We start from the raw sequence: 26408 nt of genomic DNA, 5'->3' as shown, positions 1-26408 counted from the left end.
TCACATTAGCACAGTGCTTCTTTTGACATATTTATCTTGAAATAATAATGGACTCCCTTTCCCTGACAATTTTAGATGGAGTCAAGGATGGATAAGTAGATTCCTAAACTGAATAAGTGTTGGATTAGATAACCCTAGAGTTCTCTTCAAATTCATAGGTTCTGTGACTCTTTGATCATTCACCATTTAAATTAGAGGTGTACTGTCTGATTATTGAGAACCACACATGTCCTCCAAAAGCTTTAGAACAGTCTCCAGAGCCCCTTCAAAAATTGTTACTGAATTTTTAATGGGACAGAAGATGGATATTATGAAAATAAGGAAAGAAATTTAATTAACTCAATTGAAACAACATATAAATATAAATTTATAAACGTATAAGTACTGTATAAATGCAATGAAATCAATAATATCTTTGTCTTGCTCATCCTACTTTTTGGAGAATTCCTCAACATACTATTCAGAAACCCAGTCAACCTCCTCTTATTTAAAAGTTACAAGCAGCATATTCCTTTACAGCCATTTATATAATCCATACTCTCAAACTGTGAAGAAAAGAATGAGCATCATCTAGTTCACAGAGAACTGGAAGTGTTGGGGAAATATGGCAGAAACTGTTTAATGCAACAATAATTTTAATTTTGTCTCCTGCATATTCCTTTTGTATAGGTTCTCAGTAACTGGGTTTCCTGCTAATTGTTTTATTATTTCTCAAATTAGGAGTCTTTTTTTATATCTACTGAATTCTTCCCTTCTACAAGCCCACAAACATTGAACAGAATAAGACCTGAAGTTAGAATGTGATTATCTGAAACAAGATAGATACAATTTTAAACTTCTAAAAACCCTTAGAAAATAACAATATATTTAACGCTAGCTAATTTTCTTAAAATGAGCATTTTAAATTTGCTTACATGGATGCTGGAATAAATGGAAAGCAAACCCATGTCACTATTTTTAAACACATTATAAATTATAAAGTAACAAATCCATTACGGTATTGTAATGCAGGAGTTCCTAACCCCCAGTACCAGTCTGTGGCCTTTCAGGAAATGAGCCACGCAGCTGGTGGTGAGTGGCAGTTGAGAGAAACGGTTCATGCGCAGGTTCTACATTGTTCACCCTCCCCCAATCTGTGGGAAAATTGTCTTCCACAAAACTGATCCCTAGTGCCAAAAAGGTTGAAGACCACTGCTGTAGTGATTTTTCTCCTCTGTTTGTCATAATATTTATTCATTTCAAAGTCCACTGTCTTTCCTCAAGGAAAGTGTGTTCACAGGACAGTTTGGTGTAAATAATTTAAAGAATATGACATTAGAGGCATGTGTAAGAATTGCTATTGGGATCCAACCCTTAAATATTGACTTGTGCAAAACTGTGGTCCTAATCCTTTCTTGCTCATTGCCCAGAAGCATCTGATAGGCCCTACAAGTACTGTATATATGTGTCCTTCTCACAACTGATGTTTTATACTTCATACATTCATTACTGTTCCTAATGAAATAACATAGCTATATTTTCGGGAAAGATAAGGGAGGGGTGGGGAACATTGTTTTAAACAAAAACATAAAAATACTGAGCTTACCTGTGGAAACTTTTAGTTTGCATCATACTTTATAATAAGTCTTTAGTCGCTATGTATTTATATTTGGGAAAAGTTTATTAGGTTCTAGAAAAGTCATCAGTAAAATATAGATCATGAAGCACATGACCTGTCTTTGCTTCTTGATATGCCCTTGACTGACTATCATCCATCCTGTCATTTGTAATTATCTTGTCTGTCTCCTTTACTTTTGTAGGAAGATAACTCTTTTCTTATTTTTACCTGTCAGTTTAAAAGAAGTTTTCTCCCTTATGTTGGTTTCTGGTAGATTGACTTCCACCTGCCCCTGATGATGTAAACGTTACCTGCTGTAAGAAATATCAAGTTAGAAATGTGGCTACTAGTCAGGAATCTTCATCAAAGGGAACCAAATGAAAGTGGACTGAATACAAAAGTGAATGTCCAGAATTACACTGAAGTGGTCTGGGGTGGGGGATGAATGAGGATTAGATGGAAAAACCAAGATTTGAAGGAAGGGTGAACAGAGAGGGGGGGACAAGGAAACTGTGGCTGGACAGAGTTGACGATATGCTGAAAAAAAGAAAACAAAAGAAATGAGAATTTTAAAAACAAAATGTGGAATGTGGAATCAAGGGAGGATTTAATGACAGTAAAACATAGATAGATATAGTGAATGTTATTGGGGTACCTAGTTTTAAATACAAAATCCTTTTCTCTTTCATAACTCATGCAGATATGTAATTTCTGTAATTTCCTTCATGTTCTTGCTTCTTTTCTGCTCTGCATAATGTTGTTTAACTTGAAAGGAAGTGCATAATGGGTTTGAGTGTGTACATACTGTAGCCAGTTAATTGCATGAATTTTAACTGGTTAATTATTCATTATTCGAGTTTGTTCAGTGAGATCAAAAAGAGGGATTTTGCTGAGGGTCCCATCTTTGAGGGGAATGTCACGTACAGGGACTCTGGGAATAAGCTTTTCAATTATGGACCCCTTTATGGAACTGTTTACTTATATTACATATACACTGTATATGATCTTCTGCTACCTTATTTGGCTTACAAAAAGCTATAAAAACTTGGATCTGGGGAAGTAAGGTTTTGTTTATCTTCATAGGCACCACTGTCATAGTTCTTTGATTTAATATTTAATATTTTCTATAACAAAATATTTTTAACTATACGCTGTGGAATTTTGTAAGCTGCTTAGAGCCTGTGAGAACTTATTGTCACATAAGCCTTAGTAAATAAAGAAATTGAAATAATCCCAACTTTCCATTAAACCAAAATAATTAGTTCTCATATGTGTACAAACATACCATTGTTAAAAGAGAGATTCAGTCCTCCTTAATAGAGAAGGGAGAAATGTTTATTAAACAGACTCTCAGTTACATGCTTGAAATACTTGTACTAAAGACAATATCTTTTAAAAATAAAAGTACATTTATTTATTTATTTGATTTGATTTGATTTGATTTGTCAATCACTTACAAGATAATAGATATAGATATAGATAATAGATATGAGTAAGAATATAGGAAATAGGTATGAATAAATAGGGACAATAGTTTAGGGACGATGGTGATGGTGCACTTATGCACGCCCCTTACAGATCTCTTATTTAACTTATTCCCAATTATCAATTATCAATTCCCAATTGATTCCAATTTATTTTATTAACTGATTACATGAATTGTTGGCCTTTTCTATGATTTCAAGGTATTTGGATACATCTGTTTGTACACTTAAAGCATTTAAGGTATTTGTGTTACAATCAGGCAAAACTACGTAGATCTTTGTTTCTCTGCTTTCACACCCAAACAAGCTCCATGGTATCAGAAAACCAGAATTCAGTGAAGAAACTCTTTGATGTATCTTGGAGTTTCTGAAGTGCTTGAATTCACATTTTTTCCCTTTTTCTAGAAGACCTTCATTTCTCCCCAAGTATTTTTATTCATACTTAAAAGCTTTTTTCTTCATAATTAGCATAATCTATCCCTGACTGGATATCTTGCTGGTGGGGGATTCTAAAGGACATCAAATTATGGGGTCACCATTGATGACCCTCACTCATATCTAATGACCTAAGCACCAGAGCTCACTGTAACAGCATTGCCAAAAAGGCATTAAGAGTTGTAAATCTAATCTTACGAAGCTTCTCTGGAAATATTGAATTGCTAACTAGGGCATACAAAACCTTTGCTAGACCAATACTCGAATACAGCTCATCTATCTGGAATCCGCACTGTATATCAGACATTAATACAATTGAGTGAGTCCAGAAATATTTCACAAGAAGAGTACTATACTCCTCTGCTTGCAACAGAATACCCTATATCACCAGACTTGAAATTTTGGGCTTGGACAATCTTGAACTACACTGCCTACGGTTGGACTTAAGCATAGTACACAAAATTATCTGCTACAATGTCCTACCAGTCAATGACTACTTCAGCTTCAACTGCAACAATACAAGAGCACACAATAGATACAAACTCAATGTTAACTGCTCCAAACTTGATTGCAGAAAGTACGACTTCAGTATGACTTCAGTGGTCAATGCCTGGAATGCACTACCTGACTCTGTTGCTACATCCTCTAACCCCCACTCCTTTAACCTCAAACTATCCACTATTTTTTTTTTAAAGGAACCTCAAACTATCCACTATTGACCTCACCCCATTCCTAAGAGGTCTGTAAGGGGTGTGCATAAGTGCACCATCGTGCCTTCCGTCCCTGTCCTATTGTCCCCATTTAATCGTACCTATTTTCTATATTCTTACTCATGTTTATACTCATACCTATTATTTCATAAGCGATTGACAAATCAATCAAATAAATAAATAAATAAATAAATAAAATTGCTTGAACATATCCAAAAGGGGGAAGGTTAAGGAATGCCCGATTCCTTTCACCCATGGAATTGACTAAAGCAATAGCGCCTTCTCTAGGAAAATGGCAGTCTAAAAGTAAATACCTGTTCCTTCATATTAGTTACAACCTGCTAGCTGAAAGGGATGTAATACAATACACCCTTCACAGTGTTAAAGAATAGTGTTTTCTTTGATAAGTAAAGAAACTTTCTGAAAGATTATTTGATTGCCATGCATAATATACTTAAGGTTGGAGTGAACTCAGTAAGACATATTTCTGAATAGACATTATAGAATTATACATTAAACATTGACATTGAATTTCAGCTTCTGTTTCACCTGCTTTTATAAATTCTCCTCCTGATTTTTTTATTTATACCTCTATTGTTTCAACTATAATTTCAAATACAATTTTGATGGCAGCTTCCCCCTCCCTCCACTCAATCCAGAAATAAGCAGTGTCAGCATCCATATTGACTGTTCATTATGGATTCTTTTAGGTAATCATCCTTTCAGGAGAAAATTCCCATGATAGCATAACGCTTGATCTTGTCAATATCCATTATACAAGGCAACACGGCTCATTTATCAACATTCGTTTTGAATGAGTACCAGCAATATTTCAGCAAAGAGCTTTATTGAGTAATTTGAGTGGACAGCCCTTTGCTTATTTGCATTTGGAAAAAAAAAGATTGTTTGGGTGAAATGTGTTTAATCCTGGCATTATGCATATATATTTGTCTTCTGTACAAAAGTGTGCTTTGCAAATAATTAAGGTGAAAGTAAACCATTTCATAGCTGTAAATTCATACAACTCTCAGGAATAAATCTGCACACATTGAATATTTAATTAGTAGCAGGCTTGCGAGTTTCTATGGTGCTTTATAGGAAATAAGCTTGTGGACTCTGCTCTGGGAAATGTACATGGGAGGAAGACAAAAGACTAAAGAGATGGTAGTTAAAGCATAAATAGGAGAACAAAAGCAATTCCACACAACTCAGTTTAAATGCAATGGGGAAACATTTATGGAAGGTTATGTGGAAGACTTGGAGGGGCACTAGAAAGAGAGATTGTGTAGGCATTATAAAGAGACATTCATACTAGGAAGAGAATAGAAAAACCAGAGAAGTTTGACATCAGCAGATTGAGAAGCCACTTAGCCAGCCCCTCCACTGTTTTAGTGGTATAAATAAACAGCAAGGACAAACTTGAAATGCATGTGAGGAAAGAAAATAGCAACAATTCATATTGAACTATTGTCTGAATAAACAATAGTAACTATAGCAATATATGTGATAGAAATCTGAATAAAGAGGGCAGAATGCAAAGAGTATTCATTTTGCCATTATCTAACGATATCCATTTTTTCTTTGCCATATCATATTCTTGGCTTACGAAATTTGCCAGCCTTCTTATTGTGAATGTTTATGATTTTTTTTCTTCTCTGTTAGTGCTAATGAGTTACACCGATATATATTTTCAGTCTTCGCCATTGTGAAATGTGTTGGCTGACAAAGCAACCCTACTGTTTAGGTACAAATGCATGTGAAATAATACACAACCAATAATATATGCTTTAATTTATTTGTAACTTATTTCAGTGAGCATAAGAAAGGTTGATATGAGACTTGATTCAGAACTGATTATGTGTGTTATGAATTTATGTTTATGTCTTCTGGGATATAGTTGCACAATACAGAACAGAATTCTCCAGTCAGCAAATGTTGGCTGAGGAATATTGGGATTTGAGTTGCCAAGTTTGAAAAACAATGATATAGAGGAATCTAGCTAAGAAATGTCCTTAATATACGCTCCTCCAAGCATACTTTATGATGTATGGGTACCAATATAATGGCTAAATATAACACTAGTTTTAAAATCTTCATGACCTCTGGTAGTTAACAAAACAGTTTATTAAACATAAACTTGTTAAAATGATCAGCTATTTGTTGTCTCCATCATTATTTCACTGGTACTGTTGTTTTCTTTCTTTCTTTCTTTCTTTCTTTCTTTCTTTCTTTCTTTCTTTCTTTCTTTCTTTCTTTCTTTCTTTCTTTCTTTTTCCTTCTTTCCTTCCTTTATATCTTCTGTCTCTTTTTTCTTTTCTTTTCCAAGTTCATATATATATAAAACTTAAGGTAGCAAAGATAACCTTCCTCCTATTTTCCCCATAATAACAACCCTGTGAGGTGAGTTGGGCTGAGAGAGAGAGTGATTGGCCAGAAAGTTACCCAACCAGTTTTCATGCTTAAGGCAGAACTAGACATTCACAGTCTTTTGGTTTCTAGCCCGGTGCCTTAATTATTAGGCCAAATTGGCTCTTATTTTCTTTCCTCAAGTCTCATTAGCTTATTCTAATTTTGATCTAAGTTCAGATTTTGTATGTTATACTGACATCTTTGATGTGTGCATTTTTTTATTCAGTCCAAATGAGGATCCTTCTATCCACAAAAATATATTTGTATACAGAGATAGAATGGGAAACAGTTGTGTATAGAGAGTTTTTAGATGTCAGTGTGACACTAGCCAAAAATCTTTACTTGGCTGAAGTAGAATGTTAGGGTTTGTCCCATGCATTTGGATGCTAACATTTGTGATTGAAGAAGCTCTCTTACCCTTGTTCTGTGTCAAGATTGGCCCAGTATCAGAAAGTCTATATCCAGAATTATTTGCTATTCTGAGGCACTGGTATAGTAATCATGAACACATGTCTGTCCCTTCCTTCCTTCCTTCCTTCCTTCCTTCCTTCCTTCCTTCCTTCCTTCCTTCCTTCCACGCTCCCTTCCTTCCTTACTTCTCTCCCCCAAATAGATTATTAACATGGAGTCAACTGGTTCATTCTGTTTAACCCAGGGCAGAGGAATAATGGAAACATAGTTATTTTCTTTAATAGCATACTAATTGGCAGGCCAATTAATCTACTCATCTGTGAAAGGGATTATTGCAACAAGTAGTTCTATTTCCAGAAGTCACTCTCAGAAGTAATATTATACTGGTCTTCCAACTCTGTGACATGGTCCAATGCCTCTATAGTGGCATAGGTCAATTAGTGGACAAATTAAGCAATTATTATCCACTAATAACATCAATTGGCATCATTAGTTTTCCCATTTACCAGCAACTGTTATTTTAATACAAGGACCAACTTAAAAATTAAGGCAACTGCTTTATCATGGTATCTGTCTTCAAGCAAATTATATTAATTGGACTTGGCTTCCACCAAATATTTAACCTAGGTCTAAATGAAATACAAAATATGCTTCTTGCTGATTGCAGAAGATGTAAATTTTAGTTTGCACTGATTTATGAACATAAACAACAACTTTCTCTAGCTTTTACACATGCAAAAATAACCATGTTGTCTTACTGATTGTAGGTCACTATCTTTGCTCAACAGAAAAACATTAAAATAATTTTACTGATTGGCTGATTTTATGTGAAGTATTTGTGTACAATATAGATTTATAAGGTGTGTGTACAATATAGATCTTTATCTTAGTTTAGAATTGATCATGGACCGTTTGTTGTAAATATTTTAAGATGACATCTTCAGGGAAAGCTGCTGCATGGCCTGTTTTTCTTTTTAAACAATCATTATCAACATTTCTTTTTCTTCCAGTTTTTACAATTGATTTCCTTTTTATTTTGGAATATTTTATCCTATAGTTTTTGGTTGCCCAGTTTATATTCGTTGGATGCTGTATTAACTTAACCACACTGATTTCAGTGGTTATGTTAGTATATCAAGATGGTTCTAATTGAGGTCAATATTTTATATATTTTTTAAAATAATGTATTTCAAAATGGCTTAAAATTAGACTGGACTAATATCATTTTGGATGATACCTAATAGATTCTCAAGCTAGTCCTTTTTTAAAAATTAGCATAACAAGAAATCTCCCTTCCCAAATTATAATTGTGGAAACAAATAAAGGAAAATCAGATACTGTAGGATACAAATTCTAAACATGTGCAGGTCATTCAAAATCCATCATTTCCAATTTACTGCTTATTTTGGTGCATCAGTTTTTCAATGCAGTGGTTTTACTTAGTCTCTGTTTGAATGTTAGGGCTCTAGTAAAAAAACAAAACAATCGACCTGGTGAGTTTGATGTCTGCCTATACTAATTATAAGGCTGTGGTAAAAGAAAGACTTTTTGTGAATTCTATTTTTTGTTCTGAGAAACAGTCATGAACATTGTTATTAGCAAGACAGGAAAGTTAGAAAAAAAAAATCTGTAAAATGCAGTAAAAATAAAACGAGAGTGCATGAGAGACAATGTGGCATTGTGGTTAGACATCAGACTAGAAACCAGGAAACTCTGAGTTCTAGTTCTGCCTTCTAGGCCTACCCATCAGCAGTGGGCCAGTTACTTTCTCTTAGACCTAGAAGGAGGCGATCACAAATCTTTTCTGAAAAACCTCTCCAAGAAAACTATAGGGATTTGTCCAGGACCAGACACATAAGAAAAAAATGTGGCTATAGTTCTTAACACAGATTGGAAGTAAATATATGTAAGAATTTTAATAAAGGAGAATATTTGTAGCTCAGGGTTAAAATGAGGAGTCCTTGGTTCTTTCTGAGCTTGCTTGTTTTCTTGCAGACATTTAGTTACCCTACCTAAGTAACAACATCAGTGCTAATAAAGGAGTGCTGTTTACTGTCAGTTTATATTCTGGTGACTTGACTGTCTATGTTGGGTAGGGTGTTTAGAGATGGTTGGTTGGGCTGTTTACTGATGGCTCTTTGGCAGTTTTTTGGTTGGGGTATTGTTTACTTGATTGTTGGTCTGAAGTTAATTTTGGAGTTAATCTACATTGATCTGGGTGCTGATCAATGGTGGTATTCAGCAGGTTCTGACCAGTTCTGGAGAACCGGTAGCAGAAATTTTGAGTAGTTCAGAAAACCGGCATATACCACCTCTGACTGGAGATTTTACAATATCCTTCCCCTGTCACACCCACCAAGCCACGCCCATAGAACCAGTAGTAAAAAAGTTTGAATCCCACCACTTGTGCTGATGGAGCAGAGCTGGAGTCTTTTTGTTCTCTTTTGGGTTTGTTGATGGTCTCTTTTGCATAGTCCATAGATGTTGTTAATGTGTCTATTGATGGCTGATTTATCAGAATGCCAAGCTTCTAGAAATTCCTTGACATTTTTGGATTTGGCCTGGTCTAGGATTGTCATATTTTCCCAATTGAAACTATGGTTAAAAATGTTGGGAAATATGTTGTGAAATTAAAGAATTTTTGTCAGGGCTTCTGACTGCCAGTTGGTTTTCATGGATGCATTCTTTCCATATGTGTTGTCAAAAACTAAAATAAAATAAAAAGCACCTTGTGCCTCACATGGGTTGTGTTAAGTAATAGGTCAAATGTAGTTTGTTGTTTGTTGAATAAGCATAGTATGATATAAGTTATTATTTACAAATCATCATGCCTGATGTCACATGATGCTGAGCTAAAATCAAAGAAACCACATCCTAGTTTATGACTGAGGCATAGGTTGTTATAACAACCCACAAAGGTTGTTATGGAGTTACATCTATGGAGTTAATAAGCTCATTTTGTGCTCATTATACCCATATTCGTCAGCTTTGCAAGAGTGAGGCTTTCAATCTTTTTCACTGCCATGTTCTGCCAAAGGGTCTTTGAATTTGCTGTCATACAACCCAGATTAATTTAGCTCCAACTGTTGTGCTTTTAAACTTGTAGCAATGTTTCGGCAGAATCTCATCTGCCATCATCAGGCTTCTGTATTGTGTTTGTCTGTGAGTCAGACTTTCACAGCCGTTTCAGTTTTAAATTTGGGGCTAGCCTACTGCTGTGCCAGAATGGTTTTTTTCTCCATCCTGATTGGTTGGGAGTCTTGGTCTGTGTTTATTGGTCTTGGAGTTTGCTGTGTTCTGCTTGATTGGTGTTTCTAATACCTTTTGTCCGTTTTGTGGCTTTTTTTGTCTTGATTGACTGGCAACATTGTGTTCCTGTATTGGAGGCTTTTAATGCAGCTTGGCTCCGAGTAATTTTTGTGTTCATCCAGGCGGGTACTTATTCTTCTCTTGGTCTGTATACCATAAATATATGGTATTCAGCTTTGTCGGGTATTTTCCCATGTCATTATAGTTGTGCTTTTAAAGTTGTAGCAATGTTTCAGCAGAATCTCATCTGTCATCATCAGGCTTCTGTATAGTGTTCGTCACTATACAGAAGCCTGATGATGGCAGATGAGATTCTGCTGAAACATTGCTACAACTTTAAAAGCACAACTATAATGACGTGGGAAAATACCTGAACAAAGCTGAATACCATACATATAAATACCCACGAAAACTTAAGAAAACATATATATATATAGATAGATAGATAGATGAATATATATATATATATATATATGTATGTATGTGTGTGTGTGTATACACACACACACACACACACACACACAGAGTATATGAAGCTATATCTTTATCTCTATCTCTATCTTTATATCTATCTATCTATCTATCTATCTATCTATCTACCTACCTACCTACCTACCTACCTACCTACCTACCTACCTATCTTTACAAGGAATCCATTTAGATATACCCATTTTTTCATCCTTAATCTTTTTCATTCTGATTTTAAAATTATTAATGTAATGGAACTTCCTTTATTTTTTCTTCTAGAAGTGTACATTCTGCATAGTAACATCATTAAGGAAATTAGGTTAATCATATTCAAACTTATATTCAATATATTTCCAAAATCTAGCAATATGTTTATTGACGGATATAAAATTGATAGACAAGTTCAACTTCTGCATAAATGTTACCTTCTACTGGTCTTCAAAATATTCCAGGTAGCATCTATGAGATTACATTGTTGTATTGACTTGTGAATCTTCTGATATAAATTTGGCAAAAAGAAAGCTGCAGACACTGTGCATGTTTGTGATCTACATTGGTGAGAAGAGTCAGTTGCCTTGATCCAAGGCAGGGTTATCAAAAAATCTAATACCTTTCCCTTTTTCAAAATTTGTTAAAGGGTCCAATAAGCACAAACTATTTTTGATGAATTATGTTCATTTTTAAATTATAAGAAGTGCATTTTATGTTTCTTAGCAGCTAGACTCACTGATTCTCCAAAATTGGATATTCGAATTCTTCATTCCAAAATCCAGCTGTTTAGTTGTATAATGGCTTTCATTTTACTTTTTAATCATTGCTACATGGGTGCACTGGCTCCTTACAGACTTCTAGGTGAAATTCAAAGTGCTTCTTGGTGTTTTAAAGCTTGTCACTGTGATTTCAGTTCAACTCTCCAGATCTGTGGGTGAGTGTGCGTGCACGTGCATGTTATGGGTCCTCTCAGTAAGACAATGTCATATGATGGGATGTCATCAGTGTGTCTGCTTAGTGCAACAGCTTCCCTCCTAAGATTTGGGTTACTTTAACCCTATTGCTCTTTCAGAAGACCCTAGATCTGGCTTGGGTCTGTCAAGATCATCTTCTTTATTCTCTACTGATAACCATATAAATGGGATAAACAAACAAGCAAACAAACAGATCTTACAGCATTGAATTGTTGGGTTCTATTCAAGTGACTACACCTCTTATGGATCTTAAAATTACAGGTACTTTGGATGCTGCTAGTGTTGCCAGCCATAATGTTTAATTAGTATATGTTTTATTTGTATATATTGCCAAGAGAATAATGCAGGTTAATCACATATAATTTCTCCAAGTCTTTTAAAAAAAGAAACTGATTAAAAGTGTTGATCCCTTGCTTAGCTTAAGTATTCCAGCAAAATGACCTTCCTGCTATTTTCAAATTTGATTCCATTACATATATTTATCATGTGATTCAGTATCAAAACATCAAAACATAACTGCTTATCTATTAAATATGCCTGGCAGCTTTCAAGACAGGAAATGCAGAAGATTTGCCAAGGTGTAACACACACTTCATCTAAAAATTGGCCCCAGGAAGAGAATATTCATGGAAGCTTCATTCCAAAATAATATACTCTAGATGTCGAAATGAAAGCCAAATGTTATTGAAATAAACATGAACATGTTGAAAATGTAGTAAACTTTAATATTAGGTAGCCAGTTAGGCCAACAATATTTAGGGAGGTTTACTTTGCTATAAAAAAAATCTTATTAATTTATAAATTTGAAATATATAAATATAAATATAAATATATATATGAATTCCTCTTAAAATATATATTAATCTTGCACTATGCATTTTGATAAAATTAATTTTACCCAAATTTTAATGGAAAGTATATTTACTAAATTTGTCTGTACATTTAGATTCGAGTTTTATGATATATGGTATATGATATGGTATATAATTTCTTACAATAATTTACCTGTACAGCAGCTCCTAAAGGCAGCACATTAGATTTTTTCCAGGTGATAGCAAAACTGTATTACTCCAATGCAGATTGGTAATGACATTGCATAATCATCAAGGGGTGACATAAAATTAGCAGCAGATAAGAAAAAATTATATTTAGCATTAAGTGCTACCACATCCTTAATATCTTGAGGCTGTCTAACAGAAGGCATCACTGTTTCAATATTCAAATTGAAGATTAAAGGAGACGGGGGCAACTTTGCTTGGTGTGATATGATATAACCTGATAGGTTGAGAGATAAATCCACCCATAATGTCACCTGTTTGACATGGAGAAGAACTTAATTGGTGAAGAACTTAACTTCACCAGTTACTACTTATTTTGCATCAGTGGTAAGAAATGAACTGTTAAAGTGTATGGAAACTATGTTTTATATTTAATTGGTATAAACATTGTGCAGGCATAACCTTTTTGATCAATTTATGATATTGAATCAGTTTGACAGATTAGCTCATTGAACTGAATGTTTCCAACTGGATTCAGACACCATGTATGTGCACCTGAGCTTTAATGATCTAGATCAATCTAAATCCAATCAGGTTCAATTCGGAGATTTAACCTAAATTGGTTCAGACAACTGAATTAAAAGAGACTGATTTTTCCAATTGATTTTCTGAATCCATTCAGATGTTTGAACTGAATTAGACCCAATTTGCACATCTTTAATACAAATAACTAGAAATTGCCCTTTTGGTTTTATGATATCTGGTAAACTATTACAATGGAATTCAATATAATTAGAAAAATATACATTATTTTTGTGTTTATAAAGAAAAATTAATATACTTTTCCTCCTAGGTATCATTGATTTTCTTGTGAGTCCACATCCAATTGCCAAAGTACTGCGGGATCATTTGGTCTTCAAGATCGCTCCTATGCTTAATCCAGATGGAGTTTATCTTGGCAATTACAGGTATGAATATGCAGTATAGAATGATTGATATACTTGGTTAACTTCTTAGTTAACTTCTAGACCAGTTATTTGCAGTGCCAGAAAACAGGAAAAGAGGGTTTTAAAAGACTGAAATAAGAAAATACCAGATTAAGTCTATAATGCTAACCAATTAAGTTATGTTTACATATTTTGAATATAAGATTTTTTCAGTTCGTCTCATCATCATTCCATTTAAAGAACTGTAAAACATAGTCATGGTTTCTTCACATTGTCCTCATCATCTGCAGATCTTAAACATCTACAGCTAGGTGAGTCTAGATACTGCAGAGAGCATCTTCAGCCAATCTGTGTTTAATCCAAGCTAGGCAGTAGCTAAGTAAAGAGAATTTCAGCTATACAGTACAGGTAGTCCTTGACTTACAATCACAATTGAGTGCAAAATTTCTGTTGTTAATTGAGACATTTGTTAAGTGAGTTTAGCCCCATTTTAGGACCTTGCTTTCCACAGTTATTAATCTTTGTGTCAACTTTTTAACTGACAAACTCAGTCAAAGCAAGCACGTCTGAGATGATCCAATCTCATAATGCAAAACTTTATTTATTACATCATATAAAGTATAGATTCCACCCCCATCCATTAGAGCAGGTTATATTGTCCAATTGAATCTCATTGTATTGCTATGAGAAAAAGCCTTAGCTCTGGCAAACAGCTGCTGAAAAAGTTTCCTTGGTTCTCACAGCTGTTTTCCTGATGTCTGGAGCCATCTCCCCTTTCCTTCCACCCTGGTTCATTGGCAAGCTGAGAAGTGATATTGGTTGCAACAGCAAAAAGGCACTTCGAACTTTGACACACTGCAGTTATTAAATTAGCAACACAGTTGTTCAGTGAATCTGGTTTCCCCATTGTTTATGCTTGTCTAAAGTTTACAAAAGTTGCTTACGTAACCCTGGGACACTGCAACCATCATAAATGTGAACCAGTTGCTAGTGTCTGAATTTTTATCATATGATCATGGGGATGCTACAAAGGGCATAAGTATGAAAAATGGTCATGTCACTTTTTTTAGTTCTGTTGCAACTTTGAACAGTCACTAAATGAACTGTTGTAAATTGAGGACTACTTGTAGTTACCCTTTCTGAAATGGTTACAAACACAGAATGAAATTGTGAGAATGCAAATTTCATCTGTCTCTAAAATTAGGCATAAAAGATACAAATCAAATTCCCAAAGATGGAGGGAGGCCAGCAGTTTGGGAAATTTGTGTCATATCAATTCTAATCAGTAATAATATAATGTGATCAATGAGGTGAATGATGTCAATAGGTTGGGTAAAAAAATAAGTGTCAGAAAATGTTTTTCTCATTTATTTCTACCCTGTGTTTTTTCCTTATTCTAGCTAGTCATCCTTTGCTCAGTTTTAATTTTTCTTAATTGAATCAAAATGGCATTCTATATATTTCCCTTATTTACCTTTCTATAAGAGTGAAATGACTGCTACTAAAATGTTCAGTCATTTTTACACTGCAAGCTTTTAAGAAATTGGGGCATGGGTAAGCATGTCACATGCATGTTAAGCATGTTAAGTGTGGTTAAGCATGTCACCACAGACAATACTGCTACCCTTCAAAAGACCTCGACTATGTATCAGAATGGTCAAACAAATGGCAACTTCAAATCTCAACAAATAAATGCTCTGTCCTACATATAGGCAAAAAAAATCAGAAAATAAAATACCGGCTGAATATTCAAGACCTTGTTGATGATCCAAACTCTGTCAAGGATCTTGGAGTACTCATCTCTAATGAGCTAAGTGCTAGAGCCCACTGTAACTACATAGCCAAAAAGGCATTAAGAGTTGTTAACCTAATCTTATGTAGCTTTTTCTCTGGTAATATTACACTAATAACTAGAGCATACAAAACATTTGCTAGACCAATACTTGAATACAGCTTATCAGTCTGGAACCCACATTATGTATCTGATATTAGCACAGTTGAGAAAGTCCAGAAATATTTCACAAGAAGAGTTCTCCATTCCTCTACTCATTGCAAAATATCTTATGCCACTAGACTTGAAATTCTAGACCTAGAAAACCTAGAACTATGCCGCCTTTGGTCCGATCTAAGTATAGAATATAAAATCATACATTGCAATGTCCTACCTGTCAATGAATACTTCAGCTTCAACAATAACAATACAAGAGCAAACAATAGATACCAACTCAAGGTTTATTGCAGCAAACTTGATTGCAGGAAATACGACTTCAGCAACAGAGTGGTCAATGTCTGGAATACTCTACCTGACTCTGTGGTTTCTTCCCCAAACCCCAAAAACTTTAACCTTAAACTTTCTACTATTGACCTCACCCTTTCCTAAGAGGTCTGTAGGGGGCGTGCATAAGCGCACCAATGTGCCTACTCTCCCTGTCCTATTGTTTCTTTTATTTTTCTTATATGTATCCATGTATTCATAACTATGTTTTTACGTATACCTATTATCTTGTAAGCAATTGACATGTCTTCATTATTTGATATCACGTGACTCAGATTACTGAGAGGTTGATAATTTGGCTGAAGATTTTCATAAGCAACTTTTCTGAGATAGCATAGTCAGATATAAATTCTCTCTGAGTTACTTGATCTACCACTGTTTATTTTACATTTAAGTGCCAAATTAACATTGCATGGTTAAGTTGAAGTGAATGGATAAACTCGCCAAAATGTAAAATCTAGAAACTCTTGTGAAGCACTGAACTTTTGAAAGATAGTAAACTATACACCAAAGGCAAATGAAAATTTGATCTAAAATTATCAGTGTCATAACATCTTGTACTTGAATGTGGAGATAAGACTGGCCTGACCTTGATATTCTTTCAAAAAGCCCTGCAGAGATGGTTTTGCCAGTGGGCCTGAGAATCTTGGAATGATATAGAGCGCATCGAAGGGTTTTTATGATTTTTATTGGTGGGTGAGTGTGTGTTCATGAAGATTTATTTTGTTTTGTACTTGGAGTTTTATTTCTGTAAGCCATCTGAGCTCACCATGAGTGAGTTGGATGTGTACAGTGTAAATGCACAATATGCATTTGAACATAATAACAATAATGAGCATGAATACTTCGAGTATTACTCAAAATTGCTTCATGCGAAATACTCAAAGAAATGGAGCCAAAGGCATATTATTTTATAAGGATTTCTCATTGATAAATGTCTTGTGAGATAATCTGTTATTATTAAAAAGTTAGTATGGTTGTTTATGACAATGAAATATAATTTTTGTTTTTTTCTAAAAGCAAAATTGACTGTTGATAAATAGTTCTGATCTTTTTTGTGTCACTTGCTGAAACTGGATAATGATAAATGACATGCCTCCACTGATGATAAAAAACTGACTCTGTTGGTACCCAAAGAATGAAAGCTGATCATTTAAGAAAAAACAAATTACAATATAATACATGATAGTAATTTGTAATGCATTGTAATCAGAGCTCAAAAAGTCAAAAATGGAATTTAATTTGAGACCATTGGAAGCTGTGGGTATGGTTCAGGTCTGAACCCCTGAAAGGAAAGTGCAATCTATGATTTGCAATGGACCACATATGATTATGAAAATAGGCTTAAACTGATCTGACTGATAAAAAAAGCTTCTGTTAGCAAAATATCAAAATAACATTCTTTCCCTAATCCTTCGTGACTGATACACTTCAAGGAAGAAAGTTGTTTTCTTCAGACTTCCAATATTTCCTGGAAGTTTAGAATTAATACCTTCTGGATATTTTGTGATACCTCCAGCAACAATAGATAAAGGAGAGAAACACAACAAAATACTCTTGATTTAAAAGCTGGCACATCCTGAGGCCAGGACTGAACTCTCCTTTATCCCAAGCTTGCTCTAAACTTGTCACCATGTAACTGAAAGAGTGACATCTGTTCCTGCAGGCAAGATGCCTGTAATGGTGCCATCTTCAGCTTAGATTAGTTCCAATTTGTCATTTTCACCTTGCAAAGGTGAGAGACCCCCAGATGGCGTGGAAGGTAATATGCTTCTTAATAGTGGCAGATCTCGTCTGAAGCGCCCTTGAAATTCTGTGACAAGGCAGTAGCCAAAAAGAAAAAAGAAAAAAAAAATAAGCCTCTATTCCTTCTGAAAGCTTTTACAGTCAGAATCAACAGTTAGCAGTTCCTGCTCTGTTCCATACTCTTTCATTATTGCTTTCACTTATTTGCTGTGACAGTGAGACACACTGGGGAAGTAAAATATATATGTTAATTATAGCACATAGGCTTGTCACATCTCAGGCCTGAAACTTCTTAAGAATGTTTGCTGGTAGGCAAAGTTCTGCTTCTGTATATCTCAATATCTTAACATGGCATTCAGAACTAAATGAAGCTGAGGGAAAAGAGTGCTCAGCAGTTGATTTCTAACTGCTGAAAAGAGGAGCCTAACTTTTCTAAGAATCTTTTTCATCCACTTAATTATAGATAGCGGTTGCCCAGTGACTATATTAGAATGGAATAAATGGGAAGGAAGTCTCTAAGGTGGAAGCCAATTAGATGCAGAAAAATAGTAGAGAGGACGAAGGCAAGAAAATGGAGCAAAAGACATTTGATTTTGTATGGGTTTCCCAGAAGTCACAGAGTTGGAAGAGATCATTTAGACAATTAAGTTACTCTAGCTGCTCGGCACAGGAATTCAAATCAAAGCAACCCCCGACAGGTGTTTCTCTTGAAGGTAAAAAACGGAAGCCCGCCATCTCTCCAGGTAATGTGTGACTCTGTCAAAGTGCTCTGCTAAACTATTTTTATAACATCAACTAGAATTTGCTTTCCTGTTTTTTAAGTCTGTTATTCCATATCCAGCATTCAGAGAGAGGTAATGCATTGATCGTAGCTTTCTTCTCTTGAGCAAATCTTTAGGGCTTTGAAGAAAGGTATGATATTCTTTCTCAGGAGTTACTGGAGAAACCTTTTGTCCTGGAACTGGTATGAGGTGAATTCCCTGCGTGCTGAAATAATGTCATGGGGAGAGGCTTATAAATGAGTCATACATTTATATGTCCTCATTGTACGTGGGAATGGGAATTTCCTTTCCAAGGAAACTAGGCAGGGGTAAATACAAAACTACCTGGAGGTGGGGGTGGGGAAGTGGCTTATTCTTTGTACACCACATTTCTCTTGCTAAAGTAAAGGGTGTGTGTGTTTTTTTTTGTTTATTTATTTCTTGCCATTATTATTTTTACACATAAGTCAAGGTGGAGAACATATCAAACACACCTTTCTCCTCTTATTTTCCCCACAACAACAACCCTGTGAGGTGAGTTGGGCTGAGAGAGAAAGTGACTGGCCCAAGGTCACCAGCTGGCTTTCATGGGTAGGGCAGGCCTTGAATTCATGATCTCTTGCTTTCTAGTCTGGGGACTTAACCACAATTGCTTAGGAATTCTCTCCACTAGAAAAATGAAAACACATTTTAACTTCTCTGTTCCTAACTAAATCTGGCTGATGCTACTGTATGTGCAGATGTGCTTGCAAACAAGCGAAAAGAAGGAATTTTTAACCCAGTTATCTGATCATTTTGCATCTTAGTTTTGTCTTTTATAGCGTTAGCCATCCTGCCTAATTTTTACAACATTCCAGTCATCCAATTTAAAATAACTTTTGTTTTAAGCTCGGTCTATTTTATTATTATTACCTTTTCCTAGGTAGAAAAAGCCATTTTTCTCAGGACAGTAAGCATGGAAACAGTATCAGCCTAGTCTGGGAAATAAGCTAAAAGTAAATATGTAAAACCTTGGTGCACATGTCAGTAGGGTATGTTGCTCAGAGATTTTGTTCCTCTAAAGGCTGCTTCACAAAGGGAGAATAATAATGCCCTCTGTATCCAACCTGAAACCTTCAGCAAAAAGAAAAAAGAAGAAGAAAACAGAAACAGCCCAGCTCGAAGTGAATTTGCTATTGGGGAGTAAGCCTACTATACAGAGATAACTGAAATAATAAATAATAATTCAGAATCCTCTTGTTTGTATGTGGAACTAATACAATCCTTAGGTGAGGAATCTGCAAGAGGTAAAACCTTTTGTGGAGCCTTGAGTCTTTCCTTTCTTTCTGAGTCACTATTCCCCTTTTATCTCTTCTTTAAATGCTCTTGGGAGAATGTGCTTTTCCTTCTTTACATTTTGGTAGAGACAGTGAATACTGATGAGCAAATGCCCTGCTAGGAGGTTGCTCCAGGCAGTCATTTGCTAGACTTATTCTTAGGAAGTACTCAATGTGCCCAATTAGAGAATTAGATGGAGAACCAATGTTAATAAATTCAAGAGAAGTTCCTGTGTTTAACTGTGTTATATGGAATTGCATCCAATTTTAATTTTTTTGCTTTTGTTGAAATCTAGGGGCTGTGATTTTGGAGAGGTAATTTGGTTTTATTTCTATGTTCAAATGGAATTGCATAGGAAATTTGACAGGTGCCAATAGCAAAACAAAAAGGTTGTAACTAGACGTTTGAAAGTGCATTATACGCATAGATATTCTTCTCTTTCCTGCTACTAGACCCTTGACTTTATAATTCATATGTCAGTTGCTGCATTGACTTTAAAACTAATCAGTGATAGCCGTAAACCAAGTCCCTATTTTTCTCCTTCTCTTTTTCTGTACATCAAAACTCCATCATTTCCCTTTTAGTTAATACTTTAATATAATGGTTAGCCCTTGGATGTAAGATGAAAACATGAGGACCAGGACATTCACTATTTGGGCAACAAACAATCATGAATTTTCTAATCATGGTCTATGCTCAAAAAGCCAGGGACAACATGCGTTGGAGGGTTGCCAATCTTCAGAGAGCTCTATAGACTTACAAACATAAGATCGCAGTTGTTAAAGCATCTTAGTATCTCCAAACAATCAAAACAAACCAGTCCATACTGAACTTTCAAATGGATTGAGAAGAGTTGGAGAGAAGGAAAAAACATGATATCTAGAGCTATCCATCATCAGCTTGCAAACTTTATGTTTGTCTTTCCGTTTTCCCTTACCTTAAAGAAGCAACAACCATATCTTGAACATTGATTTAGAAAGCTTTAGACATTTAAAGTGCGATCCTGTGTAAATGTACTCAGAAATCAGTTGCACTTCTATTGCTAAGCACTGCTGTCATACAATGTGATATCACATGACCCCCTTGCTTAATGACAGTAATCTCTGCAGTTCTTGTTGCTGTGATTAAGCAAGGGTTACGGGTTATTAAGTGAGGACCACCTTGCAACTTCCTCCCCACTTCCAACAACCAAAGTCTGTGAGGAAGCTGACAGTAAGTTGCAAATCCCAGGTGGCTTATAAACAGACTATCAGGCAGGTAAATGTGGCTGTCAGATGAAGGAGAATGTGCTAGTGGCTGGGAAGGTACAGGATGAGTGCAGTGGAGCTGAAGGACAGTGCAATATAGTGCACAGACAGCCAATGTGAAATCATTTAGATGAGGGAATAGAAAGCTGAACTCATCAAATTTGCAGACACTAAACTAGAAGGATAGCCAAGGCACCAGAAGATACAGATGGATCTTAACAGTGTTGAACACTGGTCTGTATCTAACAAAATGAAATTCAATGTTGAGAAAAGTAAGGTTCTACTCTTAGGCAAGAAATATGAGATGTATAAGTACAGATGAGGTGAAAACAATCTATAAGAGGGAACTTGGAGTCCTAGTGGACAGTCACTTAAATATGAAACCAGCAGTGTGCGGCAGCAGCCAGAAAAGGCAACGCAATCCTAGGTTGCATTAACAGAGGACAGAATCAAGATCATGTGAAGTTTTAGGATCACTTTATAAAGCCTTAGCAGGACTGCACTTAGGATACCACATTTAGTTTTGGTCACTTTATTATAAAAAAGATATTGATAATCTGGAAAGAGTACAGAGTACAAAAAAGAGCAACAGAGGGCTGGAAGCCAACACATATGGATAATGTTGCAGGAATTGGGTATGTCTAGTCTAGTGAAAAGAAGGACTAGGGGTGATATGATAGCAGTATTCTAATATTTGAAGGCCTGCCACAAAGAAGAGGGGTCAGCCTATTTTCAAAAGCAGCAGAATTCAAGACAAGAAACAATGGATGGAAACTAATCAAGGAGAAAAACAACCTAGAGCTAGGGAAAAAGTGAGAACAATTAACCAGTGGAATGGCTTTGCCTTCAAAAATTGTGTGTGCTCCATCAGTGGAGGCTTTTAAGAAGGGACTGGACAGCCACTTCTCTGGGATGGTATAGGGTCTCCTACTTGAACAGAGGGTTGGACTAAAAGACCTCCAAGGTCCTTTCCAACTCCATTAGTCTGTTCTGTTCAATGGGGCTGGGAGAAGAAACACAGGTTGCATGGTGGTGTCAGGAGTGGCATGGGGAGGATGGGGATGGCTACTGCCCGATGGGGAAGGATGCATAAGAATGTAGGAATTCCCAGAGGCACAGACAGCAAAAAGATCCAGAGCTATGACCTCTCTGCACATGACTGGAATGGAGACCCCAAGGAGAGAAGACAGGTGAAGAAGCCATAGGCCAGCTGTGGAGCGGGCAGAGGAGAGGCTAGTTCAGTTTTTTTATTGTGCAACTGGGGGAGCGCTGAAATGGTCTTAAGTTCAAGGACCAGTTCCAAATTTATTTTCTCAGCATCATCATAACTTCAAACCATCACTGAATGAATGGATGTTAAGTGAGAACTAGCTGTAATCCAATTACAGACACATAACAGCTCTCATCTGTATGCACTTTGTCGTCGTTGTCATCATCATCATCATCATCATCATTTTTAATGACCCCATAATCCTTTGTGGGGTGGAGTCTGGGAAGCTGAATTGAGCTAGCAGACTATTTAATGGCTGGACGCCCTTTCTGTCGCCAATGCAGAGTTTTATTCAGCAGATACATTCTGCTCAGAGAGAGAAATATCTGCCTCTACCTAGGATCGAACTCACAGCCTGTTGATTGTGAGGCGAGAGCTCCACCTCTAGGCTACTGCACCACTCATCTGTATGCACTATGTGCAAATAATATCAGACTTAGTATTCTATTTTATTGTACCGAATTTAGTTTCTTCCTTGTTTTTAGAATCTCAAGGTTGCTCACGTGGGGATCTCATTTTATTCTCACAAGATTCACCTGCAAGTTTGATTAGGCTGTAAGAGAGCGACTGGGCCAAAATCATCTAATAAGCTTTCATTGCAGAGGATAGGCTTCTGTTTCTGAGAATGGACACTCAGCTCTGTTGCAAGCCTTTTTCTCTGTTTAATCCATATTTTATCTTCATTTCATATACCAGCAATCATTTATATAAAGACAGAAAAAGAAAATATTCAAGTGACAGAACAAAGCTCTTGATGGGCCTTTTTTTTTCCTTATTAGGCATCTGTCGGCATGTATACTATCATTATTATTTATGTAGCACCTTAGAGTGTATAAAACTAAATAATCACAAGACTATGAATAAATGAATTTATATTTTCTGAGCATAAAAATCTATAATTACCAAGTACAGCCACAGTATAACTGCTATTTAATGTCCATTTCTTTTTGTTACCATAGAAATGAGTCTGGAATAGCTACCTATAATTTCTCATTCCGATACCTTGCTCGTGTATTGCTGAATTACCATAGTAATTGCCTATTAGTCATCAGAAAATAATCATTTGTCCTAAAGGTATCTTGATACTCTGAAATTTCACTTCAGGTTTTCCTCCCTCCCTCCAAAATTGACCAGTGTACACAAGGGCCAATCTATTTTTCAGAAGGTGAATGAAGATAAGTTATTTGAAGAAAAGGCAACACAGATAAAGAGAGTCATACAATGGGTACAGTATTATATTTTGACATGGGAAGCACCAGATAAACACCCAGTTGAGCTGTGGGAAGTCTTATTAAGCTGCCTGTCTCTCAGCCATAAAATTGACAAGCTTTTCTTTTCAGTCCTTTCTATGGCAATAGAAAAGATTTGCTGGTGTTCAATAAGTTTGTTCTGAATCATTCCCACTTACGTTTTGCAGCAGTTGAGTATTTTGTGATGTGGAAAAAAGCAAACTAAATGTTAAATTTCCCTTCTAGTCTTTGACTTACAACTGTTTGTATAGCGACCGTTCAAAGTTACAACAGTACTGAAAAATGTGATTTATGACTATTTTTCACAGTTACAACCGTTACACCATCCCTTTGATCCTGTGATCAAAATTCAGATGCTTGGCAACTGGTTCATATTTATGACCATTGCTTTGTCCAAAGGTCATGTGATTGCCTTTTGCGACCCTCCAACAAACAAATTCAATGGGGAAGCCAGATTCACTCAGTAACTGTGTTACTAACTTATCAACTGCAGTGGTTCACTTAGCAACTGTGGCAAGAAAGGTCATAAAATGGGGCAAAATCAATTAACAAATGTCTCACTTAACAACAGAAATGTTGGTCCCGATTGTGGTTGTAAATCGAGGATTATCTGTAATCTGGACTGAAAATACAGGTAATCCTTGACTAACAATTCTAGTGAGGAGTCTATTTTCAAATAGACTACTTTGCTTGTTTGCTTTCTCATTTAAAGAGTCTTTTAGGAAGGGGGACAGTCAGGGGTGGGATTCAAATTTTTTAACAACCGGTTCTGTGCACGTGGCTTAGTTGGTGGGCATGGCTTGGTGGTCATGTTATTGGCTGGGCATGGCCAACTCAATATGACTCACATCGAGGCACACATCTCCTTACCTGGCTTCTCATGACTGTGGGGATGCTGCAACAGTTGTAAGTGTGAAAATTGGTCATAAATCACTTTTTTCAGTGCCATTGTAACTTTGAATGGCCACTCCACACAAGCAAAATATCAGCAAAGGAGGGGAAAAAAACTCCAGAGACATTCCTGAGACAGGAAGTCTAGTCCTGCCAAGAATGTAATAAGGGTTAATGGAGAGGCAGTTTCTGTAAGCAACACCAGAATGTTTCCTTCCTGCATTCCTTACAGGATTAGAAATTTCTTCTAACAACCGGTTCTCCAAACTGCTTAGACTGTTAACAACTGGTTCTAGCGAATAGGTGTGAACTGGTAGAATCCACCACCATCCCCGGGGAGTCATACATCTGAAATGGTATACGATTTCCTGCTTGACCAATGAGTTGGACTGGAAGACCTCCAAAGTCACTTCCAACCATTATTCTGTTACAAAAACTAACAAGGCAATGTAATACTTTTTGGAAGCTATGGCAGAGTATTTGCCTTTTTCATGAGATGGTAGGGTTAACAGGGGACTTAGGTAGTTTCTTTATAACTGTAAGAAATTATCTGACACATTGGAAATAGAAAAACTAAGGCACCCTTATTTATTCAATTTTGGTCTATGTCATCATGTGGAAAATCATACCTAGAATTAGCATCTTTTCTTTTAATTGATCCCTCCAAAAATTATGACTAAACTGAGAAATATTAACCAGAGTCTTTTATTCAACTCTACTCCCAAGTTAACTAGATTTTGGTTGAAAATGATTATAAATCCAAATAATCTATGTGTGCAGAAATAATTTTTACTTATGTTTTTTTTTGAACAAATTTTATTAATTTTTAAAAACAATACACCAACAAACAAAACATAGTATATAATAACATAAGACATCTTTTCTAAAAAACAAATAAGACATCTTATTTAAATACAGGATTGTTCCAAATTATCACATTTCCATACAAGCACAGTTATGTATATTTATCTTATCTGTTCAATTTCATACCTTTTCCCACCTTCTCTTTATTTTTCCTTTTCCTTCTATTCAGTTATATTTCTTTATATCCATCTGTCTTATTTACAATTTCATTATTCTCTTCCAGCATTCTTCTACCATTTTATAATTCAAACATAAACAAACAAAACACAAAACTTCTTTTTGGAAGACATAAATCAAATTCATGCTCACTCGATATACTATTTCATATCTTATTTAACATTCTATATTTTCTATATATCTTCTCTCTTCATTCACTCTCTTAATTCTATTTTATTTATTTCATCTCAGTTTAAATAATTATACCTGCATCTTTTGTCCATTCTCTTTCAATTATCTATTTATCTTTTCTTTCTAATACAATATTTCTCCTGTAATCACTGATTGAAGTATGACAACTTTTTATCTTTCCCCTAAATTTAACACTTAAAAATAATACATACTTTCCATACTGATTCTGCTTAGTACTAAGTACTACATTTCAGAATAATAAAACAAAAAAAGAATTAAGTTTATTATATAGTAAAAACAATATTCCATAGGAAGTTAAACTCTATTGTTAAATCTTAAACATTTTTATACATTCCCTTTAATGCATTATTAACTCATAATATTTCTAACTTGATTTCAAATACCAATATCTACAATACAATCTTATGTACTTTTGCAGAATCATTTTTTAAGTTATATTTTACCCAAATACAGCTTGCAAAAGGATTCCAACAGCCTAACATGAAAAATGCTTTTTACATTGATGTGATAACTGCTCGTTTGAACCACATTACAGCTCCTGAGTATTTTTCAGTTGCTCTTGATGTGACAAATTCTCTTACACAGGACACTCTACCAATCAATAGTGTTTGTGTGTGTGTGTGTGTGTGTGTGAGAGAGAGAGAGAGAGAGAGAGTGTGTATGTGTGTCCACACTGTAGCCACGA

The 26408-nt window shown here is 35.5% G+C and overlaps 1 protein-coding gene across 1 annotated transcript in view; it reads left to right on the top strand.

Annotated features, from left to right (window-relative positions):
- Positions 1-26408, top strand: part of BEND5 (BEN domain containing 5) — an 862462-nt gene that overhangs the window by 665824 nt on the left and 170230 nt on the right. Inside the window, exon 8 of the mRNA XM_087929892.1 lies at positions 13640-13754. Coding sequence (XP_087786018.1) covers positions 13640-13754 — 115 coding nt within the window. The remainder of the gene's footprint in view (positions 1-13639; positions 13755-26408) is intronic.

The sequence above is a fragment of the Pseudonaja textilis genome, chromosome 3 (assembly GCF_049901715.1).
Source record: "Pseudonaja textilis isolate UNSWEBS1 chromosome 3, rPseTex1.2, whole genome shotgun sequence".
Taxonomy (NCBI): domain Eukaryota; kingdom Metazoa; phylum Chordata; class Lepidosauria; order Squamata; family Elapidae; genus Pseudonaja; species Pseudonaja textilis.
The sequence above is the reverse complement of the archived record's forward strand: the minus strand, read 5'-3'. Positions and strand labels throughout refer to the sequence as shown.